Source organism: Aplidium turbinatum, chromosome 2 (genome assembly GCF_918807975.1).
Source record: "Aplidium turbinatum chromosome 2, kaAplTurb1.1, whole genome shotgun sequence".
Lineage (NCBI taxonomy): Eukaryota > Metazoa > Chordata > Ascidiacea > Aplousobranchia > Polyclinidae > Aplidium > Aplidium turbinatum.
The window spans coordinates 43,697,231-43,712,702 of NC_137473.1; the positions used below are offsets into that span (position 1 = coordinate 43,697,231).

Sequence of the window (15,472 nt, forward strand, 5' to 3'; positions counted from 1 at the left end):
ACGCAACCCGTGTTTTTCACGACTTCTAAACCCGTGTTTTACACGGCATTTAACCCGTGTTTTACACGACTTCTAAACCCGTGTTTTACACGGCATCTAACCCGTGTTTTACACGACTTCTAAACCAGTGTTTTTCACGACTTCTAAACCCGTGTTTTACACGACTTCTAACCCGTGTTTTACACGGCATCTAACCCGTGTTTTACACGACTTCTAAACCCGTGTTTTACACGGGTGTTTGCACAAACGCAACCCGTGTTTTTACACGACTTCTAACCCGTGTTTTACACGACTTCTAAACCCGTGTTTTGCACATCAAACCCGTGTTTAATATGGCAATTTATTTGGTACCAAAATCACACATGCCAAAAAACACAGATATAACTGAAGACAGTACAGCTGTTTCACACATCATCAGTTGGGCGAACCGTGCTGGATGAAGATGTCCTTGCAACTGATTGTCTTCTTATTCTCTTTTCAGCTGATTTGAGGAATTCTTGCACAACAGCTTTAACATCGCCCATGGTTGTGTCTTTTGTGTAACTGTATGTTCGAACTGATGCTGTAAGCAAAAAAGAGTTAGTGCTTAGTCACAAAAGCAATCAATAGGCTAGCAATAGATATACAGAATTCTTCACGGATCAAATATATTAAAAATAGATTGCAACATAGGCTACGTTCATTAAGCAGGGTATACGTGCAAAATCTAAAGTTTAGGCTACATACCATAAATTACAAAAATAAGTTTGCAATCTTTAATTGGGCACTTGGAACCGCGTTGACCCATCCAATTAAACTTCGTCATAAGCTTATCCGTAAATACTCCAGAAAGAAGTTGCTTTACGCTCTTTTTGTAGTCCGTCCAAAAATACCGACTCAAATAAGAAATCTGCAAAACAACATTTATCATATAAAACTTAGACTTCACGGTTATATTCCATAGAATAAACGTAGAGCGCACTCATACTGCAAGCTGTTAAATTTCATTGTTAACAGTCAGGGCCGTGGAGTCAGAGCCGTAACAATGTTTATAGTTTAGCCAAAGGAGTCGGAGTTTTAAAAATTGCACTGACTCCTACCCCTATATAAAATTGAGGAATGCTCTACATTGCGAGGAATTTTAAAATTATCCATTGTCAGAGTGTCAAAAACTTTGGGAAATGTATATTTTGTTGTTTTGCTGCAATCAATGCTGGTTGAAACTTTCAAGAAATTTGCAGCAGTACGACATTGCAAAACTGTTTTAAAGAGGGTGAAAATAACCAGTATTTCTTGTATGTCTATTCTATGAGGAGAGTCGGAGTTGTGATACCGATTCCACAGCCATGTTAACAGTAAAAAAAAATTACCAGTTTATTTTGAACAGTGCTGTTTCCCAGGTTGTGTTCAAGCTGATCAAAATCCTCCAGGCTGTTGATGGGAAAAGATGGAATGTCCGAAGGGGGTTCCTCTATTTGTTGAGCTGGGGCGCTTCTTTCGTTTGTCATTATTATATCCAATTATTCGTTGACAGAATTTAAAATTCCCATAATTTCCAGTTGAGCAATTCGAATTCGTCGAACTGTGTGAAAAATAAATAGTTGCTTTAACATGATTTGGTGTTAGCAAAGGTGCTTTGCTTTGACAATACAAAAAGAATAGCTCCCAGGCTAGGGCAGTTGTGATTTAAGCAGCTGCCAAACAAGAAAAGCGAGTGGTAAATAATACTGCCAATTAAGAACAATGCTCTTGTAGGGGCGCTCACGTGAGAGACTCAGCAGATCTTCCAAAATTCGAGAAGCTGAATTTTCAAAATGCGATGCTTGTGAGTAAAGATGGGAGTTACGAAGGATAAAAAAGAGAGTAAACATAAATAAACGAAGTGAAGAATTATAGCTAAAACTATATCATCACACCGATGCAGCTGAGCAATTGTTGAGCGAAGTTATTCGAACAAGTTTCAAAATTTTAATTTAACCAGGTGCAAACCTTCACTTTGCAGCGCAACAAATTCGTCACAAGATATGTTCTTGGTCACTTCAGGCGTAGTGTCGATTGCAACATTCAACTGATTGTCATCCAAGTGAAAATCAAGGATTGATTGTTCGCGCTCTGGACTTGATTGCTGTGGTGCCCTCACAGAGGAAGATTGTGGAAATTCCGGAACTTGTGGCAGTTGCTGCAAGGTTGTAGCAACCTCAGCTGCTCGTACAGGAGTAGAAACCTATGGAAGATTTAGTGACCGTCAGAGCGAACATTAACAAAATATATTTAGTGATATGCTTGGCTCCCTCTACACCCTCAAGTGTCGCACACGAAAACAAACTGACAACTATGTTATTCAGGACTGTCCAATCTATCGCGTTCTAACTGGGGCACATGCTGGTCTCAAAATCCTGGATGATGACAGCATATTTAGGCAACGTTCGAAAAGTTCTGATTGAACACCTTAATCCGTGCTATTAACCTTAAAAATGAGATTGCAATATTTTTTTAAAATCATACCACTTTTAGAAACCGCTCAATTTCCCTAAAAACAACACCTAAAAATCGTCAAATTTTGGGATTATCATAATTAATAAGTGATTAAAGTATTTGTTTACTTACAGTAATGATATCTTCTGACTCCGGTGAGTCGCTTTCATCTGTATATGCAATCCTCATAGGCAACCGGCAATTCCTGCATTTATAATTTGAAAACAGTTACTTCAGCTAGATGTCATGCTTGCCCTTGCTTATTGGTACATTACCTACTGATATCTCGTCAACATCAACATATTTTGCATATATACAACCAATCATCTATATAAACGTAGAAATGCATGGGTGTAAGGTATCTTAAAGGATTAGCTTATATTTGCATCACGGTGTTGTCAGGTACAATGTAACAAGCCAAAATGTACTTACATTAGATACAATTTATACAACAATGTTACAAAAACGTTATGTACAACTGCCACGTTAGTGTAACTGTGACTTCAATGCAATAAGTTACTATAATGCGAAGTACTGGCATGCACCCATGTATTATAATTAAGTTAAGAAAGGGTAAAATTAGTTTTGAGCAGTTAAAATCAAAATGAACTGAACAAACATCAGGGAAAATGAATGCATTGTTATGCCGCTTTCTTCTTTTCGATTTAGGTTGTTTACTGTCATTTACTTCTTCTTCACTAGCTGCTGTTGAAGCCAAATCAGAAGTATTTTCAGCATGTTGTAACTTTATTAGTGCTTTGGCCAAATCATCTGTTGCAAAATATTAACAGGTCATCTTCCGATAACAGTGATCAAGATTAGGAAAAACAATACACTGGAGAATAAGATCTCATGCATATTGCATATGGAATAATAACAATCTGCTAAAGCGGTTAAATGGAAATTACACACCTTTTTACAGTAATATTCATACCCAAATTTTTGTTGAACATGCTCAAAGAATGCCCCAAATTCAACGTAATTTTTCAAAGTTTTCTGGGGGAGGACTCCCAGATCCCCCGCCGCTGGGTGTCGCCTTCGGCAATTACGCTGCCAGGCTTCGCCCGCCGACCGTCAAACCACCCCTCCTCCCCTTTCAAAATACCTAGCTACGCTACTGAATTGGATCATTGTCATTGGGGCCCGCAAAGCATATTCCGCACAGGGCCCGAAATACCCTAAGACCGGCACTGTACTGGGGCGTTTCTTTCGTTTGTCATCATTACTGCATAAACGTAGCCAGGGGGGCAAAAGGGGCCATGCCCCCCTCAAATTTTCAAAGTTTGGATTCCGAAGTTGAACCCTTTGTTGAAAATATAATATAATTTGTATAAATTTAAATCGTTTTCCAAGACATCTGGCTATTAACACCCCCAGGATTTGTTTTAGACACACAGAAAGACACCAATAAATTTTGCAAATTGTAAATTGCGCAAAGTTTACGCGATTTACGCTTCTTTAAACTAATCTGTGGAAGCAATTTCAGAATCGCTTACTCTGTTGGGTTTTTGTGTAGCTGAGTTTTTTGTGTTCTCTAATTTTAGCCGCAGTTTTTGCCCATTCGTGTGTAACAGCTACCTTTAATAAGTTAATAGCTGTTTATCTGCATATAAATTTCATATATACAATTATTACCCTGAAAGTGTTTCCAGAAAGCGCTATAATCCATAATTTGAGTGTAATTTTGCAAATTTTTTACGGGGGAGCATGGCCCCGGACTCCCCTAAAATATGCGTGCTTTTGGCACGCTCTAACCTCCCGACAGCCTTATTGCTTCCCTTGCTTAAACAAAATATATTTAGTGATATGCTTGGCTCACTCTACACCTACAAGTGTCGCACACAAAAACAAACTGACGACTATGTTATTCTGGACTGTCCAATGTATCGCGCTCCAACTGAGGCACATGCTGGTCTCGAAGTATTTTCAGCATGTTGTAACTTTATCAGTGCTTTAGCCAAATTATGTGTTGCAAAATGTTAACATGTCATCTTCCCATAACAGTGATCAAGCTTAGTAAAAACGATACACTGAAGAATAAGATCTCATGCATATTGCATATGGAATAATAACAACCTGCTAAAGCGGTTAAATGGAAATTACATACCAAAAAATTGACAGCTAATTAAGACAAGCAGCTGTGCTGCAACAGAAACAACAGAGCAAACATAAATTTTGTTGCACAAAACTCCATATATTGGAAAACATATTATATACATATACATTAGGGTGGCTCTTAAAATTGAGTTTTTGAATTTTGCTTGGGACACCCTTTCAAATGGTGAGGTTGTCAGAAAAAATAACTCTTGCAAATTTTTTTTTAATTTGAAGTTGATTTAGAGGTGGCCCTCCCCCCCTAAAGTTCTGTGCCCTCCCTCGAAATACCAAATCTGCATAACTCGAAAACCACTTGAGCTAGAGATACAGTTATTGTGTTAAAAGATGCAGAAAACATGGTTTTCTATCTGCTTTCTGAACATTGAATGCATCTATCTTGAGTAGAAAAGCAGTTATTTAGAAAAAACGCATTTGACCAAATCTTGATTTTACAACCTTTTTTGTGACCACGCAACCGTCTACAAAATTTCTTTTTTTTTTGTCTTAATTTTTGCACCTTAGAGGGAACACTGGTAACGATATTCATTTCAAAATGTAATTCTGGTCAGTATCATACTGGAAGAAGCGATATTATTGACAATATTTTACATATTGCCTTGCGTATCGTGACAGGATGTCTGCGACCTACACCATCGGACAATTTCCCTGTCCTTGCAGGCAACCAACCAGCTGAGTTTCGTCGCGAAGAAGCCATCCTGTCTCTTTCTCGCCGCACTACGAACCCCAACCACTTGCTCCACTCAAATCTCTACGAATCTGTGAGCGAGCAATCGAGCATCCTCGGCAACTGAAATCGAGACACCCATTTGTATGTGACGCACAACTCCTGATGAAAACCGCTGAAGACCAATCCATCAGCGCGGCTACCTGGGAGGACAGCAAATGGAGCTCAGAGTGAAAGAAGAACTCCTCAAGACTCTAAAGTTGTATCTCCGACACCAGCCCCCATCCAACCGGAATGGATAATTTGCCAAGGAAGGCCTGGGTGCGGCTCAACCGCCTGCGTACTGGGCTAGCCTACTGGAGTCAGACTATTCCGCTTCAACATGCACAAATGGGGGATGGCTCCATCCGCAATCTGTGAGTGTGGCAAAGAGGAACAAACCACAGACCACACCATCTGTAACTGCACCAAATGGTGTGCGTGGTCTGCTTGAACTGGATGACGAATCAATGGACGAATCAAAGGATTGCTGCTCAACACCTGCTCAAGCATCTAAACAGCATCGCCACTGCCCAAGAGTGGTAAAAGACAGAGCCCTTGACCCCTGGAGTAACAAAGAAGGTTTAAAGTTTAAACGAAGAAGAATAGACAATATTGTTCTTGTTGGAATTTGGAAACAGTTTCCTGTGTTCAGTAACAACTTGCAAAAGAAACTGAAGTTGGTACTCATCTTCAGTTAAGATTTTGTTAAAATCCTGGATTAGACTTTGAGCAACTCCTCTCTCTGCTCTGTCATTGACTACTGAAAGTCCCTTCGCCATGTGTAAAGCTTGAATAAATGCACCATCTTCAGTCCAATGAGCAGGATCCTTTGAAAGTATAATTATTGCTTCATTTTCACCCAACACCAACAGCTGAAGAAGCCATTTTGAATTAGAGGTGCAATACTGATCTAGACCCTTATTGCTAAAAAACGCATCTACTTTGATGCTTGGTCTCCTTGGTGGACGTTCTCCTGTTTCATCTAACATGGTTGCCACCATTAGCTTTTTACTTTCCACAGACAATCGAGAGTCAAACAAGGCTAGACCAACCATTTCTTCGGACAGATACCATAAATGCAGACCAAGCTTTTTGCATAAATCGCCTTCGCCATCCAACAAGTGCGATGCATAGCACCTGAAGCTTGAAAGCGGATTCCACGCTCAGGAATTTCTCCAAGGAATATGATAAAAAACGGGCATTTTAGCTATGCATGAATGCATAAAAGTTTAGGAATACTTATTTCGTTTATTGCTTTACCAGTTTTACAGGTTAGTTTATGAACTTTGTTTATTGAATAGCTTGGGCCACAATACTTGTTTAGCACTGTTTTGTGCTAGAATACCGAAAACAGGTTTTTTCTAAATAACTGCTTTTCTACTCAAGATAGACGCAATCACTGTTCAGAAAGCAGATAGGAAATCATGCTTTCTGCATCTTTTGACACAAAAACCGTATCTCTAGCTCAAGCAGTTTTTGAGATATGCAGATTTGGTATTTTGGAGGAGGGCGCAAAACTTTAGGGGGGGAGGGCCACCTCTAAATCAATTTCAAATTCAAAAATTTTTTGCAGGAGTTATTTTTTCTGACAACCTCACCTTTTAAAAGGGTGTCCCACACAAAATTCATATTTTTTTCATTTTTTGCCAAATAAGAGCCACCCTAATATACATGTTGATTGTTGAATAAAACAACCTTGACACTTGGCAATGTAAATTAATAAGAGAGAATCATAAGGCCAGTGAATTCCAACTCTTAAGTCACCATAATTATATATATGTATATGTATAATATAGCCGGCCATTGGGTACTCTACTGGCAAAACCCTACCTCTGATTGTTTCCAACTTTTATTTAGGTGCCGTATGTATTATAACTTAATGGGGAGTATAAATTAATATTAATGTTTACCTGTTTTGTACATAATTCGTACATGATACTTTTTCCAATTTGGATTGACATCTGAATTTTGTAGGCATAACTGGCGAACCTTGTAACCGGGAAGCTCAGGCCAATAACATTCCAAAACATCATTATCATGAAATATCCATTTCTCTAGGACAAGATCAACTTCACCTCATGATATAAAGTCTACGACTGCAAATGCTCTCAGTCATAGTCTTCATATTTTTAATCTACAGAAGCACAAAATAGACTGGACTTACCGTACTTAACATAGACAGTAAAGCATTTTCAATCAGTGTTGTTTCTGAAGACTGCACATTAAATGATAGGCCAATCGAGTAAAACTATTCGTACAATAGAAATAAATGCACTGTCTACACTCTACAGCAAGCCCTGTAGCCTGTAGGTAGGTACCATACTTCGATAGATGACCAAAAACAGGCACAGCTTTTCGCTACCTTTCTGAACAGCACTGCACCATTTCGGTATGTTCACCGCAATTCGTGCACAATCTTTTGGTAAAAAGAAAGATTGAACCTTTTATCTTCAGGCGCTTTTCGGTAGATTTAAATCAGTTAATGATTTCTAAATATAAATGGAAGATTAATTAACACAAACCTTGTAGCCTACTTAACAGGCACTCAAAAAGTCCTCTCCTAAGCTGATAAGCAAATACTTAGTGAAATTCTGTGCCATTTTTTTATGTCACAGACTCACGGGGATATTTAATCAGGTGACCGCTGGTAACCGCGATATAAGGTTTACGAAAAATAAAGGGGAGAAATTCGGTTTTAATGAAAATTACATAATACTGTATTCCTGAGTTGCACAATTCCTATTGTAAAGATATTAACATAAAACACAACAAATAGCCTACTAGAGTTGAAAAATTATTTCAAACGAGAGAAACAAGATGAAACAAACTTGCTACTAGCGTGAAAAAAACACTTGTATAACGCGTTAAAAACACGTGAGTGTACAGAAAAAAAGTAAATATGCAACTGCAGAGATTTTTTAAAGATATTAACATAAAACGCATCAAATACCCTACTAGAGTTGAAAAATTACTTTAAACAAGAAAAACAACATGAAACAAACCTGCTTCTGGCGTGTAAAAAACACGTGTATAACACGATAAAAACACGTGAGTATGCAAAAAAAGTGAATATGCAACTGCCGAATTTTTTTAAAGATATTAACATAAAACACATCAAATAGCCTACTAGAGTTGAAATATTACTTTAAACGAGAAAAACAAGATAAAACAAACTTGCTACTGGCGTGTAAAAACACGTGTATAACACGTTAAAAACACGTGAGTATACAAAAAAAAGTGAATATGCAACTGCAGAGATTTTTTAAAGATATTAACATAAAACGCATCAAATAGGAAATAGCCTACTAGAGATTAAAAATTACTTTAAACAAGAAAAAGAAGATGAAACGAACTTGCTACTGGCGTGTAAAAAACACGTGTATAACACGTTAAAAACACGTGAGTATGCAGAAAAAAATGAATACGCAATTGGAGAATTTTTTTAAGCATATTAACATAAAACGTATCAAAAAGCCTACTAGAGTTGAAAAATTATTTTAAACGAGAAAAACAAGATGAAACAAACTTGGTACTGGCGTGTAAAAAACACGTGTATAACACGTTAAAAACACGTGAGTATGCAGAAAAAAATGGATACGCAATTGGAGAAATTTTTTAAAAGTATTAACATAAAACGTATCAAATAGCCTACTAGAGTAGAAAAATTATTTTAAACGAGAAAAACAAGATGAAACAAACTTGGTACTGGCGTGTAAAAAACACGTGTATAACACGTTAAAAACACGTGAGTATGCAGAAAAAAATGAGTATGCAATTGGAGAAATTTTTTAAAGATATTAACATAATACGTATCAAATAGCCTACTAGAGTTGAAAAATTATTTTAAACGAAAAAAACAAGATGAAACAAACTTGGTACTGGCGTGTAAAAAACACGTGTATAACACGTTAAAAACACGTGAGTACGCAGAAACAGGTGAATATGCAACTGCAGAAATTTTTCAAAGATATTAACATAAAACGTATCAATTAATATCCTAGAGTTGAAAAACTTACTTCAAATATGATATAAAGCATTATTGCAATTGATGACATGTGTAAAAAAACTCGTGTTAATCACGTGTTAAAGAGGTGTAAAAAAAACGTACCCCAGTATTACACGAGTTCCCCCAGAATTTCACGTGTTTTTCACGAGCCAATGTTTATGGGGATAGTGCTTACATTTGAGACGCTATCCTCAGGATGTATGTCAGCATCCAACCTATCTGAAAACTCACTTACTTTTTGTTCGAAGTTATTTTTTAACGAGTTAAATTCGGGATCTACCCTATCACGAAGTTCTGCCAGAATTGCAGAGTTAAAAATTTTACTCAAAAGTGCATGGAAATGCCGTTATTCCTCTTCTAAAGTAGATAAGTTAGATTGACAAATTAACAGTTCCTGCTTATCACTCAAAGAACCTAGGGTTACAGAAAGTTCCCCGATTTGAGTCAAAATATCCATTCTAAGATGCCGGGCCTCTCGAACTGACTTAGCCTCATCGCCTCAGCCTCATCGTTACTGGGTCTCTCCCCAGAATGGCCTGCCCGACCGCAAAGAACATCATCAGGCTTAAACTCAGTCGAGTCGACGGCGGCCGAGTCCCTGTCGCCACCGAGTGTAGACATATTAAATGTTGGGGCTAAATTTAACAATTAAAAAATTAAGTTACACAAACACACAAAATTAAGTTATAAAAAACTTAACTCCAAAGACCGTAAAAATACAAAAAGAATTTAAATGCACAATACCGTAGTTGTACGGGTATATGAAGTCCTAAAGTTCCACAAAACTTGCTTGGATTCGTTCACTTGAATCTTCAAGCACAGATCGATTGTCTTTAATCTTTTTTCTTCAAATGAATGTCAATGTTGTTTTTTCTTTAATTTTTTTGGTTGAAGTTCTTCAGTACCAACTGAGAAGAAAAGTCTTTAATTTTCTTTTGCTTCTGTAGATTACCAACCAACAAGATCTTCTTTTCTTATTTCTTTGCTTTAAGTGCTTCTTGGCCTACCAACTAACAAGAACTCGTCTTTTATTTTGTGCTTTCTAAGTTCCAACTGACAACAACGTCTTTTATTATTACAAACACTAGCCAGAGAATCGTCTTTCATTATTTTGCTTCTAAGTGCTTTTTGGTCTACCAACTAACAAGCCACGTCTTTTATTTTTTATGGTCACAGCGGTAAACCATAATCTCTTCGTGGAAAAATTGTAACATAAGATATGCGGATCCGTTCGTCTGTATGTAATGACCGAAAAAACACTCTTTTGAAACCGTCTATTCAAAATTGTATTTCTGTAAAATTAGCCTCAAAGCTGTCGAAAATGGGGTGCAACGCGATACACCACTAAAAACTTATCACTACAATACAAACTACTTAGATAAAAGACGGAATTTTCGTCTAGCTGATAAGCACTAAGCAAACAGTTAAATATGCCTCCAACTTTCAAGCAACCATTTTACGAATGACTAGAATAATTTGCGATATCTCAAACTCACGTAAACAGTAACTGTGACGCAATAATGAAAGACAGGTCTTGTTCATCAGGTCTTACGAACGATGATGCAATATTTGGACATTTTCTAGCAATTTCCATGACGTAAGATGCCAGTTAGGTTAAGTAGACCATAACGGTTTTTATATGACGTTTGATTTGGTGAAAATTGTCCGTAACAGTTTAGTTTTGATGCTTCTGAGCCTTGAGAAAGATCTCTCTCCTGAGCAGTTAGTGACCATTAAGCTTAGAAACAGTCTTAATATTGCTTCCACATTAGGAAAGGCAGTGTTAATTTTTTCCTTGCACATAATTTCGTAAAGGTCTCCATGAGACAAGGAAATAGATTGATCTTCTGTGCCAGTAAGCCCTTGGTTTTGTGTTTGTCTCACGTACAAATGAAAATGTAGAAGTTCATCAGTAGGTTTCGGGTCAACATCTTCCGGATACGCTTCCTTTAAAAGTTCTACGCCTCGTACAATTTCTACCTTAGTTGCTTTCAGATTAGCAAGAAAAAGGAACATTTCTGCAATGTCACTGTACACATTAGCTCTTCTACTTAAGTTGGTTTCAAGTGCGTCGAGCATACGGATAAAGGAATTTATTTTAAACTTTTCCTTTGAAGAGAGTTCACTTAAAGCGTCAGGTACATTTCTTTATCTCCTAGTGTCAGCTCTGTAGTTAATATTCGGCAAGGTTGCTTTTGCTTATCTATCTTTAACCTATCTTTAAAAAGGGTAGCTGCAAAGATTCAAACAACTACAGACCAGTCAGCCTACTACCTGTTTTTTCAAAGATATTAAAAAGAATCACGTACCGTACAACAGATTATACTCGTTTTTAATTAGATATAATTTTTTCTATAACAATCAATTTGGTTTCAGAAAAAATCATTCCACAAGCCATGCTGCTTCAATGCTAATAGAAAGTATCACCAGTATACTCAATGACAACCATCTTGCATTAGGAATCTTTCTTGATTTATCTAAAGCATTTGACACCATTGACCATAAAATATTGCTAGCTAAATTATATCATTTCGGAATAAGAGGCGTGGCCTATGACTGGTTCATGAGTTACCTGAGTAAAAGAAAACAAAGAGTGGTTTTCAATGGCACACTATCTGTCATATTCTGTCTGTTTACTGGTGTATTATATACAGAAATAACATGCACTTCTACTTTGATTAATTACTGACAACAGAATGTACTTCCGGGATACTTGCCAGGGTTGCCAAAAGATAATCTGGTAACCGGTCATAAGCATAACATAATAATCACATTTCAATACACTACATCCCTTCCTTCTCGGTTTAAAACGTAGTTTTCAAAGGCATTACTTCTTTCGATAAAAACCTATTTTACATTAAATGATCATAACAGGTGATGAAAACCATGAGCACTTGAACCAAACGACGCATCATCATTAGATTTCGTTTACGTAAGCATCATTCATGCAATCTATGGTATACACAGATTAACTTTAAGTACCAACATTTACTGTCAAAAGCAATATAGCCATACTCCAAAGATCATGATTAGCCTAATACGTTTGCTTCTACTTTTCACACTTTGATCTTGAAATTGTAGTGGCGAACAATTAAATAGATTACCACTCAATTGACATGACGTTTAAACAAATAGACATGCGTTCCAGAGCTAGTCTTTATAACGAAAGAACAAAAGGAATCATAGGCATACAAGTCTGCATTCTAGTCACTTCAAGTTACATAATCGTTAAAGCGAGCAGGTTTACTGACATTACGTGTCGGACGAGTACGTACAGGTATTGAGGACTCATTCAAATCAGCGTTCAAGGTCATGTCCGCAGGAGGTGAGTTTACATTTTCATCACTGGTGTTCAATTTCTTAAAAAACGACGAATTTCGTGTCAATTGAACCCCTTCATTGTTTTGTACTGTCACTTCCCCCCTTTCCTTCCTAACTACCCGTTGGGTAGCGCTATCAAAATTTGCAGAAAGTTTATTTGATTTTTGACTTTTAACCAAAACTTCATCTCCAACCCGAATATCTGAGTCGACAGCACGTCGCTTAAAGTCAGTATATAGTTTACCGTCTATTTTACCCTTCCAGTCTCTGTCTCGAATCCCTTCATCAAAGATCTGAGGTTCTCGGCACAGTTCAGGTAATTTAGACTTCATTTCTCTGCGAAACATCATATAATAAGGAGTAGAACCTGTAGAAAGTTGCGGAGTTGAACGATATGCCATTAGAAATTTGTTGATGTCATACCGCCAATCTTTCTTTTCAACTTGAGCAACTTTGATTGCCTTTAACAATGTTCGATTTTATCGTTCCACCTCACCGTTTGCTTGAGGCCATAATGGTGTTGTTTTGCGGTGTATTACTCCATATTCTTCAAGAAAATTCTCAAAATCATTCGATACAAATTGTGGACCATTATCAGTTCGCAATGAGTAAGGTACTCCAAACCTTGAAAACATGGGCAGAATCGCTTGAATCAATTTTTCGCTTGTGATTGATTTCAAGATTGCAATTTCGTAAAAACGACTAAAGTAATCTACCACTACTAAAATGTTCTCACCACTTGGTAATGGACCAAGAATATCTGCCGCACAATCTTGCCAAGACCCGCTTGGTGGCAATACCCGAGCAATTGGTTCTGGTCTGCAAAAGTCGCTGGTGACTTGACATCCGTGACAAAGTTTACACATCTTTTCTGCATCAGCATCGATCTTTGGCCACCACACCTTTGTGCTGTCTTGACAATGCCTTGGTGACCCTCGTGTGCCAAATTGAGCACTTTTTCACGCAATGTAGCAGGTATAACGAGTCTTGTCCCTCTGAGCAACAAGTTTCCATATGTACACAGTTCATTTTTTACATGCAAAAAGCTTGTGTCTGTACACTTGGACCAATTTCCTGAATGAATATAGTCCCTAATTTCTAACAATTGTGGATCAGCAGCTGATTCTTGTTCAAGTTCTTCTGTAGATAAAGCGACTGGCATACTTTGAAGAACAATAGATCTCACATAATCATAAGGTTCTTTTAAATCTCTGCTTTCTTCATAGGGCTCTTTATTTAGCCTTGACAATGCATCAGCAATGTTAGTTTTCCCTGGACGATAGATAACACTAAAATCAAACGATTGTAAACGCAATACCCAGCGTTCTATTCTTGCTGATGGTCTTGATTTCTTCGTGTAAATGTATTGCAGGGGCATATGATCTGTTTCAAGTTCAAAATGTCTTCCAAATACATACAAATTGAATCTTTCACAAGACCAAACCAACCCTAGAGCTTCTTTTTCCGTTTGGCTGTACTTCTTTTCCACATCTGACAAACTTCGAGATGCATAAGAAATGACTCTCCACACTCCATCTTGTAACTGAGTCAACACAGCACCTAGACCAACTGGAGATGCATCTGTCACAATTCTTGTCTCACAGTCATTCCGGTAATATGCCAATGTATCAGCCTTTGTGATCGCTGCTTTTAATTTCAAAAATGCATCTTGGTGTGCTTTATGCCATTGAAACTTTGCAGTCTTTTTGGTCAAGTCTAGTATAGGCCTTGCAATGGTTGCATTAATATTACATGTCTTCAGCCATTCCCAAGTTTGCTTGTTCACAATGTTGCATGATGCACCGGAATCAACTAACATGTCTCCCACCGACACACCACCAATGTTTAAACTTACACTGCACAGCCCATGTGTTGAACTTTTCGTTGAAAAGACATTAATTGATGCTCCAAATTCATTTTCACCCAATCCTGAATTATCTATTTGATTGGCATTAGATTTTAAAAAGGTTTTAGATTTTGCATTTCTTTGTTGATAAAACTGTGTTGTATTCCTTACTTTTGATCTGCATTTCTTTTGAAAATGTCCCAGATTTCCACATTTGTGGCACTTCTTCCCTCTTGCAGGGCACTGCCTGTCAAGTTTGAAATGACCAAATAATCCACATGCAAAACACTCTTGTGTGTCTTTTTCCTGTTTTGACTTAATGTTACTCTTTCTTTGTATAGGAACTGAATTTACTTCATGCTGCATGCTTGGTTCTAATGATTTTCTTTCCATCATCTTAACCTGTGAATTAACTGCTTCATGTGCTCTAGCAATAGCTAATATATCATTTAACTGCACATCTCCTTTTTCCAAAAACTTTCGTCGTAATTGATTGGAATGACATTTATCAATTACTTGATCACGAAGTTGGGTATCCAATGAATCACCAAATTCACACATAGCTGCCTGTTGTCGCAGTCTGCAAACAAATTTGTTCACCGGCTCATCATGTTTTTGCATCAATTGCCTAAAAACATGGCGTTCAAAAGGTACATTAGCCTTAGGAAGAAAATGATCATCCAACAATGTTAAAGTCTCTTGAAGAGTTTTACCTTCATTGTCTGGAACCAAAGAAAAATAAATTTCTTGCACATCCAAACCAGCAGTATGCAGAAGCAGAGCCTGTTTTTGCTCATCACTGGTGACACCTTTTCCAGTGATATACAATGAAAATGCCCGTTTCCATCGCTTCCAACGTTGTCCCTGGCTTTGTGCATCACCACTGACATCAAAGGGTAATACAGCTGACACCTCACAGGTAACTGCAGCTCCATTCATGATGCTCACTAGTAGTTTGGACAACACGATAAGAACAATTCACTGTCTGCTTGGACCTCTTGAACTAATAGGCTACAGATTT

General features: G+C 37.5%; 1 protein-coding gene across 4 annotated transcripts; it reads right to left on the reverse strand.

Annotated features, from left to right (window-relative positions):
- Nucleotides 1-327: 327 nt before the first annotated feature.
- Nucleotides 328-7,852, reverse strand: LOC145764955 (uncharacterized). Of its 4 annotated transcripts, XM_082576673.1 has the most exons (5): nt 7,189-7,850; nt 3,074-3,225; nt 2,587-2,659; nt 1,969-2,203; nt 1,356-1,561 (listed from the first exon to the last, which is right to left on the reverse strand). In XM_082576673.1, exons 2-5 carry the CDS (start codon nt 3,136-3,138, stop codon nt 1,500-1,502), a joined length of 435 nt encoding a protein of 144 aa, XP_082432799.1. In that variant the 5' UTR covers nt 3,139-3,225; nt 7,189-7,850; the 3' UTR covers nt 1,356-1,499. The 4 variants fall into 4 exon arrangements, with proteins under 4 accessions (XP_082432796.1, XP_082432799.1, XP_082432797.1 ...); XM_082576670.1 differs by lacking the exons at nt 2,587-2,659; nt 3,074-3,225; nt 7,189-7,850 and adding exons at nt 328-562; nt 727-889 and having other exon boundaries at nt 1,350-1,561; nt 1,969-2,110; XM_082576671.1 differs by lacking the exon at nt 3,074-3,225 and having other exon boundaries at nt 7,189-7,852.
- Between the last annotated feature and the right edge of the window lie 7,620 nt (nt 7,853-15,472).